At 35.6% G+C, this 22,075-nt stretch overlaps 4 protein-coding genes across 9 annotated transcripts; 2 read left to right on the top strand and 2 right to left on the bottom strand.

Moving 5' to 3' along the window:
• The first annotated feature begins 2 nt into the window (after positions 1-2).
• On the top strand, positions 3-9,321 carry LOC143904301 (phospholipid scramblase 1). 3 transcript variants are annotated; one of them, XM_077418866.1, is made up of 7 exons: positions 3-141; positions 5,552-5,659; positions 6,474-6,626; positions 7,122-7,333; positions 8,167-8,328; positions 8,891-9,037; positions 9,181-9,321. In XM_077418866.1, the coding sequence occupies exons 2-7, from the start codon at positions 5,593-5,595 to the stop codon at positions 9,223-9,225; spliced, it is 786 nt and encodes a 261-aa protein (XP_077274992.1). In that variant the 5' UTR covers positions 3-141; positions 5,552-5,592; the 3' UTR covers positions 9,226-9,321. The 3 variants fall into 3 exon arrangements, with proteins under 3 accessions (XP_077274992.1, XP_077274990.1, XP_077274991.1); XM_077418865.1 differs by lacking the exon at positions 3-141 and adding an exon at positions 2,915-5,416; XM_077418864.1 differs by lacking the exon at positions 3-141 and having other exon boundaries at positions 2,912-5,659.
• A 744-nt stretch (positions 9,322-10,065) lies between these two features.
• LOC143904307 (uncharacterized) lies at positions 10,066-13,743 on the bottom strand. 4 transcript variants are annotated; one of them, XM_077418874.1, is made up of 9 exons: positions 13,246-13,743; positions 12,976-13,118; positions 12,724-12,903; positions 12,053-12,621; positions 11,795-11,902; positions 11,520-11,657; positions 11,060-11,395; positions 10,472-10,732; positions 10,066-10,191 (listed from the first exon to the last, which is right to left on the bottom strand). In XM_077418874.1, the coding sequence occupies exons 1-4, from the start codon at positions 13,408-13,410 to the stop codon at positions 12,573-12,575; spliced, it is 537 nt and encodes a 178-aa protein (XP_077275000.1). In that variant the 5' UTR covers positions 13,411-13,743; the 3' UTR covers positions 10,066-10,191; positions 10,472-10,732; positions 11,060-11,395; positions 11,520-11,657; positions 11,795-11,902; positions 12,053-12,572. The 4 variants fall into 4 exon arrangements, with proteins under 4 accessions (XP_077275000.1, XP_077274999.1, XP_077275001.1 ...); XM_077418873.1 differs by having other exon boundaries at positions 11,060-11,398; positions 11,520-11,902; XM_077418875.1 differs by having other exon boundaries at positions 10,467-10,732; positions 11,520-11,902.
• A 3,633-nt stretch (positions 13,744-17,376) lies between these two features.
• Positions 17,377-21,870, bottom strand: Mrps2 (mitochondrial ribosomal protein S2). Its single transcript, XM_077418869.1, has 3 exons — positions 21,696-21,870; positions 21,513-21,611; positions 17,377-21,368 (listed from the first exon to the last, which is right to left on the bottom strand). The coding sequence occupies exons 1-3, from the start codon at positions 21,730-21,732 to the stop codon at positions 20,704-20,706; spliced, it is 801 nt and encodes a 266-aa protein (XP_077274995.1). The 5' UTR covers positions 21,733-21,870; the 3' UTR covers positions 17,377-20,703.
• Positions 17,389-20,578, top strand: LOC143904302 (dehydrogenase/reductase SDR family member 7). Its single transcript, XM_077418868.1, has 7 exons — positions 17,389-17,531; positions 18,119-18,271; positions 18,520-18,626; positions 18,840-19,079; positions 19,200-19,319; positions 19,848-20,014; positions 20,350-20,578. Exons 1-7 carry the CDS (start codon positions 17,408-17,410, stop codon positions 20,414-20,416), a joined length of 978 nt encoding a protein of 325 aa, XP_077274994.1. The 5' UTR covers positions 17,389-17,407; the 3' UTR covers positions 20,417-20,578.
• Positions 21,871-22,075: the final 205 nt, after the last annotated feature.

The raw sequence follows: 22,075 nt of genomic DNA, 5'->3' as shown, positions 1-22,075 counted from the left end.
TATATAGGCCGACGAAGGGTGGATGGGTGGATCGATAGAAACGCGCATGGAATTTATCGCTGCCGGCAGCGGCGGCGACGGCAGCAACAGCATCGTCAGCGGTAGCAACAAGTAAAGTGGCGCGCAGGCGGGACGCAAGGGGTAAGAGAAAACACACCGACCCCGGATGAAAATTCTACGATCCCTTCTCGCGAGTTTTCCCGAACTGCGATGACCCGAGGAACGTTTGCCGACCCTTCGAGGCGCGAACAGAGAGATCATTCGATTGATTTTTGTGAGACTCGCAAAGTTTCTTCCGCTGCAGGAAAAATTGCAAAAAGCAGAATTCTAATCGGACGTACGTTGCGTTGCCTTCGGTATTTAAAGGATTATTTTAGCGGATCGCTATTTTCTTTTTAAGGTCTTCGATGCTTTGAGGACCGCGCGAAAGATCGAAATCGCGATTAGAGGTAAAGGAGATTGATCGACGCACGATCGCAATTGTCGATGAAATAAATACCGAGGGGATTACTCGGGATGCCCCGAGCGTTTCGAGTCCTCGAGATCCCCTAAAACGAAAAACTACGAAGAAAAATTGTAGCGCGATGTTGTTTTGATCCTTGAATGTTTGCAGTTAGGAGTTGCACTAACGCGAAACCATTCGTCTTTGCTTTTGTTGTGTCGTGTTTTTTTCCACGTGCTTTGATATCCGGCGTACATTTTTTACATACATTTTAACTCAGATAGCACTAAACATTTCTATGAACGTTCTATGAAAAATCTTCAAGGATATTTCGAATATTCTATAAGTCAGTCTTATATATTTACAGTATCTTTATAATATATTCGAATGGCACTACACTTCAAATGTTTTTTTAATATAGGTAAGTAGAATAATCTATCGAATATTCTATATAATATTGTATGCATAATTATAGAATATTCTATAAGCATTTTAATAAAATGTTTTATAAATGTGCATAGCATATTTCACAGAATGTTTTATAGATCATTCTATATATTTATATAGCACATAAAATAAATAGGCCATAAAATAAATTGTTGGCCACTCTACAGTGATTGGCCACATCTTAAAAAATTAAGGATTATAAAAGAAATACTATTAAAATGTTTTTTATTATAAATACAAAATATTTAATACACTTTTAAGAGAAACACTTTTAAACATTTTAATAGTATTTCTTTATAATCTTTAATTTTTTAAGATATGGCCAATCATTGTAGAATGGCCAACAACTGTATTGTTTACCCCTATTTTATGACCATATAAATTTTTATTTTCCAAAACAGCTAAATTATATTCATCTTTTTTACAAAAAAAAAACAAAAAATTAGTTGGAAAATAATACAACATGAGAATGTTAGCGTGTTAATATCATCTATTACTTAACTGATATTATCGGTTTCTTAATTTTAACACTTATATATTATCAATTTCTATTGTATTTTATCTAACTTTCGTCTTCTTTATAAAAAAGATGAACTTAACTGCTTTTGAAAATGGACAACTCCATGTTTTTTAGAACAACTGTGATTATTGGAATATGTAGATATATTAAAGAACTGGTTTATATATGTAATTAATAAATACACAAATTTAATTAATTTAGAGTTCATTTTTTTTATTTCAATTTTTTTGCAATTACGCATTTTTATTTACAATACTAGTAATAGTTTATATACAAAATATTATTATAATGCAATATAAGGCTAGTACTATATATAATTTGAAATCAAAAAAAGTAATTCAAGTTAGTTAAATTTAAAGTAAAACAGAAAGATTTTTTCAAACTGCAGAAGAATAATTATAAGATTTTCCCTGGCAATTAAATGTGTACATAACAATGAAAGAATAAGAAATGAAACTAGTAAGAAAGTTTTTGATTTGTACTTGCTCTATATAATATATATGCTTCGTATCTCAATCTCCGTGTACTCTGCGCAGGAAATATCACAAAATATAATTATCTGCAAATGCAGATATTAATAAGGCTTTCTTATATTTAACGCTGCAATATAAAGACTTCCGACAAGAGAATTTAGCATAAGAATAATAAGAAAAAAAATATAAGCTGTTTATAAGATGTTGGTTTAAAGCGGAGAGGTTATCTATAGTATAACACCATCAGAAACCTCAGCGACGTCAGGAATATTAAGGAAGGGCGGACAAACAGAATTTGCACTTGATGGTGACAATAACTTATTTTGGACAAACACGTGTGTTCGAGATAAGCGATATAGCCCAGTAAAATGACAAAATTTGGAGGAAATAATATACTGAGTGGGCTGAAACTTTGTAAACAGGCTTGTTTTAGGGTACTATTTAACTGAATTTAACATATTAAAAGTCCCCATGTGTAGATGCTACGTTGCGGGCAAAGAAGGGTCCAAAAGGTCTAAAAAACCAGTTTTTCGCAAATAACTCGGAAAATATCAATTTTACGGAAATTTATGTAGATATAAAAATTGTAGCTTACAAAATTCCGCACAATTTTATTTTTTATTTAAGTCTGTACGACCAAATGGAGCAGAAATAGAATTTTTTTAAACACCGATAGTTTTGCGACGCAACGAAAACGCGTACGCGCGTCGCGCATTTTTCGCTAATATCTCTAAAATGGACTCTCGAATCGAGGCAAAACTACCGGTGTTTAAAAACAATTCTATCTCTGCTCCATTTGGTCGTACAGACTTGAATAAAAAACAAAATTGTGCCGAATTTTGTAAGCAACAATTTTTATATTTACATAAATTTTCGTAAAGTTGATATTTTCCGAGTTATTTGCGAAAAACTGGTTTTTTGGACCTTTTGGACCTTTTGGACCCTCCCCTGCCCGCAACGTAGCGTCTACATGTGTACAGAGGACTTTTAATATGTTAAATAGTACCCTTAAAACAAGCCTGTTTACAAAGTTTCAGCCCACTCAGTATATTATTTCCTCTAAATCGACAAATTTCGAGTCATTCTACTGGGCTAATATGTATTTCGACGACACTCTTTTAAAAACGGACTACTCGACTATAAACGCGAGAAAGTAACCCAACTAAAGTCCAGTAATACACTAAAAATGCCCGACGCAATAGGCCGCCGCATTAAATGGAACGCGATACGAACATGTGACGCCCTTGAGGCTTAGGCCGGTATTCTAATCAGATCTTATTTCAAGACCGTCTTAAGTAATATCTTAAGATGCTAATACGGCTCTGTGATTGGTTAATGACATCTTAAGATTGTACTTAACATGGTCTTAAATATAAAAACCGACTATGAATACCAGCCATATTAGACATCGACTTGTGCGACTTTCTTCAAGCATAACCTTAAATTTTCTAAAGAGTTTTATCCTAACGAACTGTTAAGGATGTGAAAAATATTACCAAAAATATATAAAAAAATATTCTTAAATATATTTCTGTAAACGCATATTTTTGCGGAACTATAATATGCCTTGCATTGCGTGAAATCTGCAGGTATTAAAAACGCAACGCAAATGGAACTATGACTCGTTTTACAAAATTAATTATCAGAGAGAGAGAGAGAGAGAGAGAGAGAGAGGGGGGTTGCGTACTCGTTAATTAATTTACCATCTGCGAAAGGTCAAGTGAGCGGAGAAAGGCGTTTTCGGAATTTCATTCAGGAAGTATTGATCATCGTCGCGGAATTGCCCGATCATCGGAATGCGGTGTCTGCCAGTGCATAATTCTTCGACAGCTCATGAGAACTTTTTATTCACAAGAATAATACGAAGATCACCCGCATTTGCAATTGCAATACAGTTATAATATATCGTTTAAATTTGAAAAATATAATGTGTTTACACTTGTCCCTCGATTTACGCGGAATATTCGCGTAGTTTGTTTTACGCGATTGAGAATCTGCCAGTACAAAAAAAAATGCGTACAAGAAAAACCCGTGTATGTTATAAAAATATTTATTCCACATATTTGCACAAAAACAGTAATAATAAAAGTTCAGAAAAACAAATTTAAATTTTATTCGTTGTTATCAATACTGTACTTCAAAGCAGTCAACTTTTTTAATTCGAAATTACTATTTTCATCACTAGAAATATTTGACATTTTTATTTCAGAAAGAAATATACCATAGAAAAATATTTTTACTGACCGCGTAAAATGAGATCGCGTAAAACTAAGACCATGTATAAAAAGCATTACGTAAATCAAAGATATTCCTAATAGTGAGTCAAATTGTTTGCTGAGAAAACTTTATTTTTGCTGTTATCTCTTTTTCATTGCCAAAATATCTTGGCGAAAACGCTCAACGACAACATGCTCATCACTTACATCTTATTTAGTTGGAAATATAAGACTCTGTTGGATGTCCACACGTAAAAGGAACCGGGCTAATTAAGAGCCGATTGCTGACTGTGCGAAAATTATATTTATTCTTCTTTAGAATTAAACGTACGTTTCGGTCCCTATTCAGACCATCTTCAGCAACTAAACAAAGTATTTTACAGTTTGAGTAATAGAACATAAAAATCGCAAAGGTTTTATACACATAAATTATAATATATACTGTGCTGTGTGAGATATAGATTGTAACAATTTAATTTAACATGACGGTCACGGATGACGAAGTATTTAGTATTCGAATGTCGTTTTAACAGATGTCATAGGTTATTTTGATAAAATGTAATATTAAGTATGAAAAAAGTTAGAGAACGTAAAAATAAACGAAAAAATGACTGTTTTCACTCAAAAATTTATAACTCTTCCATTTTTTAGTACTATTTTCGTATTATAAGAAGGGGTCATTAGAGCTGAACTAGGCTGGGGCGTTTACCTCACAGTGCCAGCTAAGGGCTAATTGCATAATTGATAAGTTGCGAAATAAGATATTACGTGCGATTGACATGATATGAATCGAAAGACAGAGAGTGGCAGGCCGAGGATAAAGGAAAAATCGGTTTCTACATTTTTCGCGTATTCATCTTCACGTTTAGGTTTAGGTCAGCGCTTTTGTTACAAACGTTTGTTATCGATAACTGAGCTAAAGATACCGCTTATCCGCACCGATAGATAAATGATAAATTCATCGGGCGATAACGAGGCAGATAGAAATTCAAGTACAAATGATCGGACAGTCTTCCACCGGTGGTTAGCGCGGGTTCGCCAACCGCCTCTCGAAACGGATCGCTTTATTTTGCCGGGCAAATTTCGGAAATAGAAGTCGCAGGTGGAGATATCGATCGATCACTTTCTCTCTATCTCTATCTCTCTCCGCGTTCTGATCGTTCCTTATCTCCCGCTCGTCGCCGGAGACGGGAACGAGATCTTCACTTCGCAATTATGATGCGGTACACGGAAGCGGACCCGATGGCAGAGCGAAGTTACGCGCAGCAGCTCAACATGTCGGCGAACAATGGCGAGCAGCAATCATCACAGCCGATCGGTATCAGGCAAAGATATCGCGTTTTACATTTTTTAATTTTTTTTATTTATCGCGAAAAACGTTTCTTTTTTGCGCGCGACTCTTTCGCAAGAACAGTCGTAAAACGTTTTTTTTTTTTTGTTTTTTTTTTTTTAGGTCCGCCAGCGACGGCGACGTCAAGCGCGGCGACGCAGACGATGGAGCTGCAGGAGAACGCGCCGATCATTCACGCGAACAGCACCGTCATCACGATGCAACCGGGAGGTGAATAGATAATTTTTTTAGCGAATAAAACGCCGACTGGCCATTAACGTCCACAATGTGTGTGTGTGATTTCAATAAAATATACAATTATCCCTTTTTTTCTTTTCGCGTCGTATAGAGGTAAGACTTTAAACAAACATTTAAAAATGGGAAATTGAGTTACGAGAATTACAATAGTTTGGAAAGCAAAATGAGTCGCAATGTGTTATATAAATATTTTATTTTTCTTTTATGTAATACAATTGCAGTGTCAAAGCAAAAACAGTTTTACTATTAACTTTCGTGGTTTTCGGAGAAAAAATTTAGTTTGTTATTAAAATAGTTTTTTAATACGCAAAACATATTTATTTCGATTATATTCTTTATAACTGTTTCCGAGCATACGTATTTGCGTAATTTTCTTTTATTTTCACGCAAAATTTTTCAAATATCTTATTCGAAAATCGCGACGGTTAAAAAACAAATAACAACTATTTTCGTCTAATCATATAATAGGTACATATAATCAAGTATATGTATAGTTATTAAATTGATATATAATATATATAATTAAATTTAATGTATAAAATATTCAACATATTAAATTAATTTATACACATTAAATATTAAGAAATATACATTAAATTGATATACATATATGTATATTTATTATAGTTATTATTTTAAGTAATTATATGCATAATAGAAATAATTATACAGGCTTTATAACTGATTGCGTAACGCAATGAAATCGATAACGATGAGTGCTCGCGCACTCACGAAGATTTGCAGTAGCTTTTGATTGTCCACGCAAATTATCGCATTGCATTTACAGAAGGCGAAAGTCGATTCCCTCGTAGGCCAATTCCCATCAGCACCCTTGACTGGATCTCGACACCCAGGGCGCAGTTGAACTCGATCTCTGGCACGCAGTTCTTGGACGGCGTCGAGCAATTGGAAATTCAGCAGGTTATTGATTTGAGTACTCGTACGTATTTAGCGCACCATGCGCCAATTTTTCGCTCTAAAAAAAAATAGAGAGAAAGAAGGAAGATTATTTAAATATTTAATATATTTTTTAACAGATATATATATATATATATATATATATATATATATAATTAAGAGTAAAATAAATAATATTAAATATATATGTATATTTCTTATTATTGAGATAAATATATATTTACATATTTACTGTTATTTATTATTTAAATATTTATATATATGTAATATTATCTAATAAATAATTATTAATAGTTATATGAATAATTAATTTTTATTAGTATTAATTTCGTTTATTACAAGATTGAAGATTAGAATATAAATTACAAGGAAATTTAATTCTATTTAGATTTTATCAATATTAAATGACGTAATGTAGTAGACAAGATAATTACGTTATATATAGAAGAATATATAAAAAAAAAATATATATATATATATACTTATGTACACGACTTTTACGTGAAATACTCGGCAGTACTCGGGAGAATGGATAGAAGCACTCAGTACAGGGTGAAAGTGCCGCGCGCGGAAACGCTATTTCTCGCCATAGAATCCAAGTCGGAAACGCAATCGCGATGTTATGGCTGGTACAAAGGATTCGTGTTGAACGTACTGGATCAATGTGGCGAGACCGCTTTCATCATCCGGAAGGATCCTAGCTGGATGCACGTGCCGTGCTCTCGACAGGCAAGTCGACGCCAACGCGACGAACTGCACTAAAATAGATATTACACATTTCTCTGTAATTATATATGCCGGATTTAGCACGATTCAGGGCGTATGTGGGCATCTTAATTGTCGACGTATCGCAAATGAATCTTCTTTCTTACACGAAGGATATTTCACATGATTTAAACGTGCGGTCCTGCCTTAAAAATTATTTCGAAGCTTTTAAAATTTTATTTCCTTTCGGCCGCGCCTTAAAAAGGATAAAAAAAATGCAATCGTCGATAGTTCCTTGATGACCCGGCAGTTGATGTTTCACAAAGGATATTGTTGCAATAAATTGAACGCAAACCGCGCACAATGTGTTCAATTAAATTATTAACTCTTGCTGTTCCGTCCGAGTCAATATGACCCATTTTTCTTATTAAACGGAGTAATTTTCTCTAGTCATAATTCCTATAATTTACTAACTAATGTTTGACGATCTTATTATACATCTATTGTACAATAAAAATAATGGATTTTTGATAGCGAAAAAAAGAACCAATTATATTTTAATTAAATAATAATGTTTAAATTTACCGCGAGAAACATAAAACGGTTTAATACATTTTGAAGCCTCCTCGATGATTCGAAACTTCTGTAAAAAAGGAATATATACATATATGTATAAATAAAGCCGTATTAAAACATGAAAGTGCATTTAAACTGGAACTTGCACGAAAGCGAGAATTAGCGGAACAGCAGGATTAATCTTCGATTATCGACATGCCAGATCTTTATTGGCTCAAAATAAAACGTGACGGACGTTTTTATCTCCCTGCTTGATCCTTTTATTTTTCATGTTTCCGCAGAGAATCACAGTGGAAAGCGCGAATCTCATCGGCAGCGTAGAGGAGAACTTTAGCATGGTAGGGCCGAGCTTCACAGTATATAACGCAATGAACGAGCCGCTCTGCAACATATATGGACCTAACATTTGCGGCTGTTGCATGTACAAGGAAGCGCAGTTCCAGGTGAATAGAATCACCCGCGGCGCGTGGATGAAAAAAATAAATCGAATAATTGGCTAGGATTATCGCGAATGGCATAAAACACGACGGGACTGAAGGGACTGAAAGTGCAACTTGAGTTAAATCATAATTGTCATTTTTATTTGCTCGTATTTTTTAGTTTTATCAATTTTACACGTATTGTTAATAGTTTATTTAATAGAAACAAAAGTTGCATGATTTGAAAGGAGCCACATGATGATCTTATTAGATTTTGGGTCCTGCGTGTTGGGTCCAGTAGGGCCCAAGTTAAATTTTTCAAATGAAAACCTCTAATTTTTATTGTATCATTATTTTCTACTAATTAATTTTAACAACTTTTGTCTGAAACATTTTTGTCCATAACGGAGTTACAGAAGAGATATTAAAATGCATTATTTAAAATGGGACACCCTGCGTATAAAATAATTAAAATTTAATACTTTTATATTTATTTTACTTATCGACATTTTATTTATATAGTTTTATTATATGAATATTTTACTTGTTTGCTTATACTGCACAACTTTATCTTCTTCCTTTTCAGGTCACATCGATGGACGGATCGCGTCAAATCGCATCACTGATGCATCAGTGGGATCACTTGGCAGTCGATTACATCCTGTTGCTCACATTCCCGATAAACACAGACGTGAGATTGAAAAGCCTGCTCCTCGGCGCATCGTTTTTGATAGTGAGTGATCAATTTTTAACTTTACCTCCGACAATCAATCTCTGATTTCTCTAATAAAAAACGGTTCAAAAACCGAAAATTGCACATAATATATAAATTTACAAATAAATAAATTTATTTACAATTATATTTCTGTGTTCCAGGAATACTTGTATTTTCAACGAATAAGAAGAGCGTCCAGGAGGTAGACGTTAATTATAAATAATTTACGACTTCTAAAATTATTGCCTATTCCGATATGCTCTATCTGTAACGTGGACCGAGTGCAAAAATTATAAATTTTATAAAACTTTTTAAGAAATGTCATATAACTGCAACCTTACATAAATTGACATAAATTTACATAAACTTTATGGTGAGTGATAGACAATAATCGGATCAAATAGTTATCAAATATAACCATAAATTTTAATATTGCATAATACGATAAATACTCGCTGCAAGTGCCTGCAAGTACTTGCAAAGTGCAACGTATAAATGTGCAGGTTTCTAAAATTTCTACGAAATGCGCAAAATGTAAAATTTTTCGAGCTTTAAAGCGAGACACCGAAGACATTATTCGGTCTTTCAACGCAAGCGGAATTGTCATGTAATTTATATAAAAATCTTCTTTATAAAGATGTTTGTATTATATTCTACTCTTGGGTGAGTTGTTATTAAGTTCGTGTCTTTTGTGTAGACACGTGTATGATAAAATTTATACGATACAAATTATATATTGTTAAAAAATTATGGAATATCACTGAAATAATAAATTAGGATTTTCAAAGAGAAATTACTCGCTCTTTTCCCGTTCAATACGAATATCCAGGTAAACATTATCATCTTTTGGACATATTAGACCGAGAGCCAGTGACAAAAAACATGCGTGATCGGCATCACGACGAAACTTTTTGGGACGATAGCCGGTGTCATGTGGAACACGAAAACGCAAATATGGCGGCCTGGAGGTGTCGCCTTTGCGCAGCGTAAATTATTTGTTTGTGTTAAAAAAAAACTGTGCTTTTGGGGAATGGGCACCAATCTGATTCTTGTTTTATCTTGTTTATTTGTGAGCAAAAGTACGCGGGCCGTATGCGTCATTTATCAATAAAAGTTCGTTTCATTTAATCCCGCGAGCATGGATATGTATATGAGATCGTCGTCGCCAGGATCTGAAAACAACCGAAAAACACGGATTAGTCGCGGGTGATTTGAAGAATTCATTCGGAAGATGTCACGAAATGACGAGAACTTAGCGTAGTGTAGAAAGGAAAAGACAAGTACTACGTTTACGCGAGCGTTACTTCTGTATTAACTTACGATAATTTAACCGTTTACGCGGAGTAAATTATCGTAAGTTACTACAAAATCCCGTTTACGCGAAGAAATTATCGAGCAATAAACTTGTTATACGTGCACATAAACTTGTAAGACGTCAAATACATACTGCACCTTTTCTTTCTCCTCCTCTTCTATCTCTCTTCTGCTCTTCTCCTTACTCTCCCGCCTTTCTTTCGTACTGACTGGGTTGGCGCGAGGTATCATAATATCATTACTGAATATATCCTCTGCAGTCTTCGTCTTCCTTCCTGTCAAATTCCTGCTTCACAATCTCTATTGCCTCCACAATCCGGTAGGTAGAATTAGATCCTGTATTTTCAGTCTCTTCAGTATCTGACTGCGATTGAGAGCTCATTGCATCCAACAACTCCGCTTAAGTAATACAGATAATGATTAGTTAACTCTCTTAAAAAATAAGTTATAAAATTTATTTAAATGTTTAATGTTTTTTCTACTAACAGTAAAAATAGAAAAGTTACAAATTTTAAGTAACATCAAAGGAAAGGGAGACGTAAAAAGAAGGAAGATAGGACAGATAAGTGATTTCGAAGTACAACAGATAGTAAAAGTGAATAAAAGAGAGAAGGAAAACATGTAAAATGTATATATGAAATGAAAAGAGAACATTTTTATCTTTTTCTAACTCTTAAAACTGGAAAAGAATAAAAAATAAGTTGAACCAATAATAAAATAACTTACGATAATTCCTTCGCGCGTAAATGGGATTGATCTCCTCGGCATCAGCTCCCTGCCGTCAATATATATTATATAGCCAGTTATCCCTGTGGTAACTTTTCTGACACCTCTTGCTGAAAACTCTTCAAGCCAAAAGGATCGATAGGCCGTGCTTTCGCAGTCTCTATGCGTACTGAACATTGAGATCAAGCCAGCTTTTGCCCTTTTGCTCTACGCGAGGTTTCTGTCCTCGCTGAGCTGGCCTTAGGATATATATATATATAAGCTGTGCAACATTATGTACGCGCGGCAGAAACACCTCCTGTGAACAGGTTCCTTGATCTCCTCGGTATCAGCTCTCTGCTGTCAACATATATATATTGTATAATCAGAATACTAGCAACGTGCACAACTTCATTTGAAGTTATAATTGGGTACAACATCCATCGCACGATACTTTTATAATTGCAAATCGGAAACGTACCTCGAGTCCAGCTCTTCTGCGATCAACGAAGTCGGGATCGAACGTGTCAGTCATCATACTTTCTGCCAAGCGTAGACCTTCTTTTCCTTCTTCCTTCTTTTCCGGCAGCGGTGGTAACACGATGTAGGGATACGAAATCTCCAGATAAGCACGAAGCAATTCAATTTAGTATATCGCCGGCACGATTACGACGGTGTTACTGCCGTTTCGCGTACGCGTGTATGCGCGCATTGTCGCACCTCGCACCTTACCACAGTATATAACTGTGACCTTACCTCGCGACAGCGTGCGGCTCGTGCAAACGTTAACGCGCAGCCGCAAGCCGCAATCGCGCGGCAGAAACGTCTCGTACGAACAGGCTCCTTGATCTCAGTATCAGCTCCCTGCCGTCCATATAAAAAATAATATAATAGGTTATAACCTGTATGTATAAACACACTCACGTAAACGTTGTATATAAACAGTAAATAAAATAAGTATAACAGTAATATATAGAATAAGATAATTATAGGATAATTACATAAAACAATTACCTTGTTGAATTAATCGTCGCGTCGCGTAATAAAAAGTCACACGGTCGCGGTCGGTCTCGCTCCGCACGTATTACCGTGTCTGATCGATCGAGATAGGTTAAGGGTCGACAGGAGTAACACTACCGACCTCTGTCGGGTTGCTTAGCTGTGTGCGAGTCCGTATTTTATTTATTATAAATTTTTTAAGAGCTATATATATATATATATATATATATATATATATATATATATATAATGGAAAATCCGGCTCTGTACCGCCTTGCGGCTGATCTTATACTGATTAAAACGAGCATAAGTTTAATGAGATTCGTTAATTAATTTGGCTAAAATTTGGGAAAACTAATATTTTTGCTTATGAAGGATAATGTGAATGTCCTGCTATCATGAAGTTTGCCAGCCACTCCAGTGAAGGCGTCAATAAATCTCTTCTTATCATCACAAATTCCTTGTAATACAAGACTCGTTTTGTCACGTCGATTAGCGTAAGTAAATCTTATTTTATACTTAGGAGTTCGAATGTTTATATATACGATCCATCAATATTATACATCCTAATACATTTGGAAAACCTGATATTTGAAAAAAAAAATAATTATTTATTATTTTAATTTATAACAATTCAATATTAATTAAAAGTAATTTTCTTTTATTTAAGTAACTTTTTATGTAACCTTTTTGAAAAACGATAAGCCAGCTCATCTTTTTCTTCGTCATTATTAAGAAACTTTATAACATCTTTCGCTATGCTTAAAAGATAATTCATAACCCTTGATAAAATCGTTTCGCAGGTTGAAATAGCTGTATCGAATCGATCTGCTACGTCTCGCATCGATGATTTGTTTCCTGCAAACCTATAAAATATATTATATCAATTTTTATACAATTATAACTATTAAAAAGAAACTGTTTTCTGCTGTACTAACCACAAAAAAGATAAAATATGCTTTTCAGCAGAAACTGCTGATCTACCACCATGCATTTCATTTTTTGGAAAGAAATCTGATTGCTGAAAACCATCTATTAATTGCTCACATGTTTCTGGACACATTCTGAAGTGCCTACAGAACTATGACAAATATAAAAATTATTATTATTCAGTATAAAAATGCTATTATATTACATTAAGTACATTAATTATATTTTAAAAAAGGGTATAGGTTCTCAATGTTTATATAAAAAGATATAACACTTACGGTGTCATTATCCATTTTTTTCACACATTCTACATAATTTACAGTTTTTGGAATTATTCTTCTAGTTCGAAGAGTTGTAATTATTTCTTCTTCCTCGCTTGAACTAGAAGAAGATTCCAAAAATGTCTCCAAAATATTAAAGAGAGCCAAATCCGAATTGCTCATTATGAATTTTTGTTCGTTATTATTCAAAAGAATGCCCTACTGCTTGCATGCATCCAGTGCACTGAACTGGCACCGTCAAAAATATTTCGTGCCACGTGCGCACTCAAGTGCGCACTATGCGAGTGTCGTGCGTTCAAACGAATACGCCGGCCCATGAATAATCGCGGCCTGGACAGCCGGATTAGTTTGAAAGAGCCGCGCCAAGGCGGATGAAATTCGAGCGGCGCCACAGCAGAGAAACGGTGCTAGAGGCGGGGAGGAGCGCTAGGATCGGCGGAAACACTACCGGCACGTTGCTGCGCAGGCGCGGGGAACCGGCGCGATCCGGGCAGGCGGGGCGCGGGGCAGGCCACGCCACGCCACACGCCACCGTCTCCTCAGTGTCCTCCTGAGTCCTCCTCAACTCCTCACTGTCCCGCCGCCGCCACCGCCGGACCGAGTGAGAAGGACACCTGGCTGGGAATTGCCGATCCGGACCTCCGGCGAGAGACATTGTTTGTAAGGTCACCACTCTGGCGTCCCCGCGGTATGAAGGATTCGTTCGAGGCGACGGCCCCGCTCGCGTAGTAAGTTACCTCTTGCGATACCTTCGGACTGCCTCTTGCAATATATTATAGATAGGGAGAAAGAGCGTCTATTGTACCAGGCGCTCTGCCTAGTGCCTGGTCGAAGGCGGGATCGGAATTCTCAAAGGGTCCCCGCCGAGAGCGAATCCTCACGTAAGTAAGATTCACCTGAGCCCTCCCCGAGAGCGCCGTCACGGCCGACAGTCACGCGTCGTATTTGTGTAATCGTGAGTGAATTGTCGCGGATTCGTATGGGAGTCATGTTGTGTATTTCGTATGGTATGCCCGATAATTTCGTGTCGCGGATGTTGTGTAACTAGGCTATTGCGTTCTGTAGAATACCCTGGGGAAAAGACCGTCGAGCCGTGGAATTGGCGCGGGGCCGTGGAATCACCGGGTTTCGTGGAGCGAGTAAAACGGAAAATTTCGGGATTCGCACGGCAAGCCTCGGAATGCGGAATCGTCCGCGATTCATGGCGAGGCCAACCGCCTAGAGTTGGGTATAATGTGCGGCGAGGACGCTCGTCTGAAATGTAAACGCTCGTTTGCGTATCGTTAAGTCGGCGTGTTATTTAGATTTGTGAGTATTGCGTGAATGACGTCGTTGCGTGAGTCTTTTGTGAGTATTGGTGAGTATTTCGTGAATATTCGTGAGTATTTCGTGGGTTAAGTCGTTGCGTGAGTATGTGTGAGTATTATGAGTACGCGTGTATGTAAGTCGTTGTGTGAATGTTCGGATTCGTGAATTCCTCAAACATAGTATTCTGTCTTTCTTATCGCCGAGTCGAAAATTAGCCTATTATCTTATTTTTGATTATTCTGTCTCTCTTACCGCCGATTCGAAGATTATTTTATTCACTTTATTTCTGACTTCAAAGATGTTTTTCAATCTCTGACCACACTTCTGTCTCTGATTTCACCTATGCTATATCAATGACTATATTTCTTTCTTTGATTTCAAATATATGTTACTCCATTTCTGTTAAGTTGTGTCTGCTTAATTGTGTCACGCCTCCTCTACAAATCTCCACGAAAAAGAAGCTACACCCTGAGGTATCGTAGGAGATATCGCGCTGTATCGAGTAGAGTACGGTGGTGCGATCCGTCGCACCTTGCGCCCAATTATTTTGTGTCTCAGCAACTTTGCGTCAATCCACGATAGCCCTTCTCCGGATAGCGAGACCGGGGAAAAAAGCGTCGCATTGTTTATACATATAAATAGGTATGGGATATCTAAAAAAAAATATACATATAAGTTGAAAGTGGACATAAAAGAAGTAAAAATGACTCCTGTCTATTTACTTTTTACTCTGTGTGTGTGCGTGTGTGATTTCGTCAATTTTTTAAATAGAATAAATTTATATAATTGTTGTTTAATAAGTGATTTATAAAATCTAAAAAATTATAAAAAAAATCTACTTATATCGATAGACAGAATCATTAACTACATCTCTCACGGCGGCTTATAATCCGGTTTAAGAACTATGGCTACGGTCAACGTGACGCTTCAAAGCATTTGTAGCATTACGTTGACTATAGCCTATGCCGTATACTATCTGATCCAAATTTTTTCTTTTTTTTATCATGATCATTTATAATGATCATTTAGGTATGAGCCTTTTTGATGCTTAAACAATTCAGCGTAAATGTCGTTTACTCGACCTAACTGGCCAAATTTATTTAAAAACGCTACGTTTCGACCGTGATTTCGGTCCTTTTCAAGCGTATGGATACAAATTATTTATTAGTTCAACAAACACGAGTGAAGATGATAAAGATAACGAAGATGTAGAACTAGAAGAACCTATTGATGAAATACATGACATTCATGAAGATGATGAAACGTAATTTTTTTAAATGATGAAGATAAAGATTAAATGAAAAAAAAATTTTTTAAATTGAAAAAATTAAAAAACGTAATTTTTTTACATTTGACATGGATTAGGCCTACTGGGGACACCATGTAAAAAAACGCGCCTTGTATTTTACCTCAAAGGTGGTGCGGAAATAGATACAACGCTCGACGTACACATACGTTACTATGTATTTCGCAAACGGTTCATCGTACGTGAAAAATGAATAGAACCATTTTTGTAGAGAATTTTATGATCTTTCTTTTTTGTAACCACCTTAATTTACCTCCGAGCCATACAAAACGAGATTTTCACAAAAAACTGATTTTTGTGACCTTTGACCTTGAATAACTTTTTTAGCACACCCGGTATTGTTCTCGATTTTTAATATGTTATTTAAAACAACGAAATAAAGCGATTAAAAAAAAATAGTGGTTACTAATTTTTTTGCACAGAAAACTTAAAATGACTGGACTAATAGTTCCGTTACGTACGTAAATTACACAAATTTTCAGTACTGGCATCAGTGAATGTCGGAAGGTAGTTCAAGTATCTCTTTAAAAAACCATCTTCTCTTCGCGCCTGACATGATGATTTCATCTGTTATTTATTGTCTCATCTATCTAAGATACGATTTATTTGTACACGTGTATGCGTGCTTGTAGATGGAAATTAATGTTACGTCACGCATATCCATTTGATTTTTTATCTTGAGCGTGTTACATGCAAATTTATTATCGGTTATGGTTAATTCATTGATAAATTAATTATCGAAATTGAATACGAAACGTTTCTCGGCGATATCTATGTATGTACATATTTTAGATATGTTTCTGCGAGTGCTGACGTTGACGAAAAAAAAAACAAAGGAGAGCGAAAACAGTGAAAGAAAGCATTCCTTCACGCAGCGCTCCAAAGTAGTCCAAAGACTGAAACTTTTTAGGAATAAAGAGAAAGAAACATTGACATATGTCATATGTCTTCGAGTTCTGCTTTTGATTTTCAAAAGATCCGATGGATCTAAAAAAGGGAGAGAGAAAGAGAATGTTGCAAGCATATCGCAGTAATGTTTTCTTTCAATTAAAAACAATTATTTTTAACTTTTGTGACCTTAAAAAATATCGAGGCAGAGAGAAATAAAAAATATTATTGCCAGCTAATTATCTCGTTATTTCAGTTATCATTAACTGTTACTACGTTTACGCGAGCGTTACTTCTGTAGTAAGTTACGATATATCACTCGTTTACGCGGAGTAAATTATCGCAAGTTACTTACAAAATCCCGTTTACGCAAAGGAATTATCGTAAGTTACTACAGAAGTAAAGCTCGCGTAAACGTAGTATGTTTCTCTAAAATAATAACACAGTGAATAATTGTATAATTATTGGTTTCAATGCAAATTTTAGCTCTTTGACATTCACAATAAGGCTCTTTGCCTTTTGTACGCGTAAAAATTCAGGAAACTGAAAAAAATAAATGTGACTGATAAGAAATTATGTAAATGCGTTTGTAATAACAATTTCCGATAATGCCTTTCTGTTTGCAGAATTATTTCGCTTAGATAAGAGTAATTAAGTATGGATTTATTCGTAATCATCAGCATGCTATTTATAGTCTACTATTCCGTCTATCTCATTCTACCGTCCTTATTAGACTGCGATATATTGCTTGCTTTTAAGGAAAAGTACGGCAAACCCATATGTAAGTACATCTACTTTTGCACACACTTAAAGAATAACTTAAAGAATATTTATCTTTAATAGAATATGTAGTACACATATCAGTATAACTTAAAGAGTATCTCTAATAGAATATTAATAGTTTCAAATAAATAATGCTATGAGAATTCTCTTCAGTAATGCATGAAAGTTTATCAATACGTAATTAAACATGAAACTAATATCAAACAATGTTATCTCTACTCAAAAAAAGAATTATCAAAATGCAAACAACTGCAAAGATAATATAGTCGGACGTTAGTTTTGTTTGCTTACTAATAAATTTTCGCGCGTCACTAAGCTAAATAGAATCCTTATATCATTATTTATTCAATAATTCTAACTATAATGAAAAATGTGTAATAAATATCAAATTATATAATTAATATAATAAAGATTATATATAATTCAAGTTATATTATTATACAATTTGTATTTATTGTATATTTTTCATTATATAAGTAGAACGTTCTTTCGAAATCTATCGTAAATTATAAACCGAACGAATTTATCGAGTGAATAAATAATAAACAAATCGAACAATTTCGCTTACGTTGCATATACTTTCAGCTTCATTGAAAGGCAAAACAGTATGGATAACGGGTGCGTCTGCGGGTATCGGAGAAAATCTAGCTTACGTCTTGGCCAAAGCGGGCTGCAAATTAATTCTGTCCGCTCGGAGAGCCGCTGAATTAGAAAGGGTGAAGAAAACATGTTTGAAAGGTATAATCGATATTCTTCGTAAACTTTCTATAAAAGATTCACCGCGCTATAACGTTGTAACGATCCTTGTCGATTATTTTAATTGACGCAAAATATCCTTCGACGATCCGAAATGTGTGGAATCAACTTGCTATTGTTGCGAGCGACATTCTCCCCTAATAATTTAAGTCAGATCGAAGAATAATCTTATAGAATACGATTTACATTCATTATTGATTTTTCTTGATAAATAATAAATTCCCCTTCAGAGAACAAGTGCTTGACCGACGACGATGTGGAAGTCTATCCTATGGACATACTCGATTTGGACTCGCACGAGAAAGCGTTCCAGCATGTGATTAACAAATTTGGAAAGGTATTCTATAAGCATCCCACATTTTTTTTGCGCCGATAAAAATCGATATACCTACATATAGGCTCGTATTCTCTTATCGATAAAAGTGAACTGAGAATACGGACCATAAGTCTGTAGAAAGCCTGTTGAATGCTTTTCATTGCGTGCCTCTGTATATTTATCACCTCTATTATTAATTACTATGGCCTTGTCACGTGTCTTTCTACGTTTCAGTTGGATATACTCGTCAACAATGCCGGCCGTAGTCAAAGAGCGAGATGGGAAAACATTGAGATAGCGGTCGATAAAGAAATGTTCAACCTGAATGTATTTTCCGTCGTGTCCTTGAGTAGATTAGCAGTTAAACACTTTCTAAAAATAGGCGGGGGTCATATTATTAATACCTCGAGTTTGGCCGGAATTTTACCGGTTCCGATGTCAGCGACCTACTGCGGCACTAAACATGCCTTACATGTAAAAATCTTCAAATTGTATAATTTCGTAAAATTTGTTGAATATAACACCACAACTTCGCGAAACTTGCTGTCGCATATGTGTCAGAGATACTATGTTTTATGTACTTTTTTTAAACAGGGCTATTTCAAACCGATGTTTATGGAATACCCCGATAAGCATATCCACGTAACAATGGTTTGTCCGGGTCCAGTGCAGACAGAGTTTCTGCCCGAGAGTTTTACGGAGAAATCTGGCGAGGTACGTATCGTAAAAATCTTTGTTTGTAAATCGCTACGGAATATATGATATGTGAGACATGAAAATTGTTACTGACGTAACTGTAATAATTGTACAGAAAGTTGAAGTGTGTAAAACTTCGTTTCACATCTTTCTAAAACTATTTCAATGAAAATTTGTTCCAAATAAATAATTGACATTAAATAATTGTGGCCTGTTCAAAAATTTTCTCATCGACGCTTCAGCACTTCAAGATAATACTACTGCTGCTTATGAAACTCATAATTAGTCATGAAAATCGCAGAATACACGCAACAAACTCGTAAACAAAGCGATGCAGCATGATAATTATAATCACAATAGAAAGACGCTGTAAGCGGGAGAAATTACTTGCTAAGGTCGCTGCCAGGCAACATCGCTTATCGCACATCGGTGTGCCATTGCATTGACGCGCTATTATAAAAGTTCGGAAAATTTTTGAACAGACCACGTACATGTGATACATACACGTGTATGCTGATTGCTGACTGTACGATTATGATTTTTAAGAAATATGGCGTAAAGACGGATACATCTAAAAGCAAAGTCAGCGCGGAACGTTGTGCAACTTTAATGGGCGTCGCGATTGCGAATAAACTGGACGAAGTATGGATCTGCACGGCGTCGACATTACGAATCACATACATGTCCTATTGTTTCCCTTATTTCACGAAATGGTATATGTCTTTTACATAACGTAAAACTCTATATAGATTAAATAGACCAAAAGATTCGTTTATTCTTTCTTTCTTATAGAACTCTCAGATCCACCTTCGATAATCTATAAACCGCGATAGAATTCGGGGTAGAATTGTTCGTCATTTTATGGAAAACACAAGAACTTGAATGTATATGCATATCAGTATTTATAAAATTGGATTCTGTTGGAAATTGCAAACTAAAATGGTCTTTACACACGAGATAGTAAAATCGAAAAAAGAAAACAAACGAATCTTTTGCTCAATCCTAATATTATCGCATTATTCTAATTGAGTTGCTTTCTTTTACAAAGGTTGATAAAGAATTTAGGTACGAAATACCTGCTGAAATTACGAGATGCTAATGCTGCCAAGGATTAATCATGTTGTCGTCAGTGGATATTCTAGTGACAATAACTATTTTTGCATTATGTTTTGTATTACTAAACTGTTCTTCACTTCTATGAAGTTACGCAAAAAGACTTTTATAAGATTTGTATATACATTTCTCATTAAATATTTCTCCATGATCTTATAAATTGATTTTTTTTATCATTTTATTACTCACGGTTCTGCTCTTCGATCAAGGAAAAGAGTGTATTTCATCTGCTATATTTTTTACGTGTACATTTATACATATTTGTTTATCCACGAATTATTTATCAGATTTACGTTGATTCCTCATATTGCGTCAGCCGTTCTCTAGCCCTTTTCCCTCTCAGAATAGCTTCTTTGAATAATGAACAATAGAGCTTGACGGCAGACGGAGAATCGTCGTTTCCGGGCACGGGATATGTTATAAGATTCGGATTGCAGTTAGTGTCGACTATGCCGACACTGGGTATGCACATCTTCGCCGCGTGTCTCACCGCAGTGTGCTCGGACATGACGGTGTCGAGAGTACTAAGAAAGATGCACAGATCCGGCAATCGCGTCGTTGCCTTGAACTGATTTCTCGAATTGGGGAACAGTCCGTGTCGCCAGAATCTCGTCTGCGAAAATTCCTTGCATTCCTTAGCCGTCTTGTCCACTAAATGCGTGACCTGAGGATTGCGCGAGATGAACAGGATAATGCCGCCCCTGAAGGCGATATGGGCAGTGAAGTTCAACGCCTGTCTCAACAATTCAGCGGTTTGGTCTAAATCGATTATCAGGTGTCCCAGTCTGGAACCGAATACGAATGTCTCCATGTGTTCGTTCAACGCGGTCTCCTTGTGGCCGAAGTGCACTCTCGCGTCGTACAGATCCTTCACGGTGAACAGCTTGTGCACTTGGAAGAAGTCTGGATGTGTCAGCGGATCTAACGTCGTGACCTCTGAGGCATCAGATAGATCTAAGTGTAACGAGGAATATTGCGTTATAAAAATGATATTAACATTTATATCTCCTGTAATTGTAAAGGATGAAAGATTGTACAGAAATGAGGAATAAAGTATTCGAGATAAATTTAGATACATATAGATATACAGATATTTACCGGATTTCTCCGTACTCGGTTGAGTCTGAGTCGATAGCTGACATCGTTGTAGATAGGCATTACGGATGACAGGTCGCAAACATCGCCACTCTCTCGAGACTGTAAACGGAAACATGTTGCTAAATACATCACTGTAGGAATGGTATTGTTCTCGCGTATAGAATAGAGTAAAATTATAGTCACAGTTGGATGAGAGTATTCGCCTCGCGAATATGGACATTGTGTACGTCGACGCTATTTTCGTTCCTTCACCTATATACTTTAATTCAACGTTTTAATTCAACACTAGATAAAAATAACGACAATTATATTGACAAATAAGTCGGCAGAGGTTATGTATCTTACTAATGAATGGAAAGTGGAGTACAAAGAGGGGAACTTAAGACGAGGAAAAAAAAAATATATATATATATGTTATATTCAAGATAATTACGAATTATTATATTTATAATTTTTTTTTTCTAATATATAATTATCATGTAATTGTCGTTTTATTATATTAGAACAAATTCTTTTGTTAATCGCGATAATTTATATTATTTGACATTTATATCGATCGCGAA

The sequence above is a fragment of the Temnothorax americanus genome, unplaced genomic scaffold (genome assembly GCF_048541705.1).
Source record: "Temnothorax americanus isolate GAGA-0224 unplaced genomic scaffold, ASM4854170v1 Scaffold50, whole genome shotgun sequence".
NCBI classification, from domain to species: domain Eukaryota; kingdom Metazoa; phylum Arthropoda; class Insecta; order Hymenoptera; family Formicidae; genus Temnothorax; species Temnothorax americanus.
This window is presented reverse-complemented; position numbering and strand designations above follow the sequence as displayed.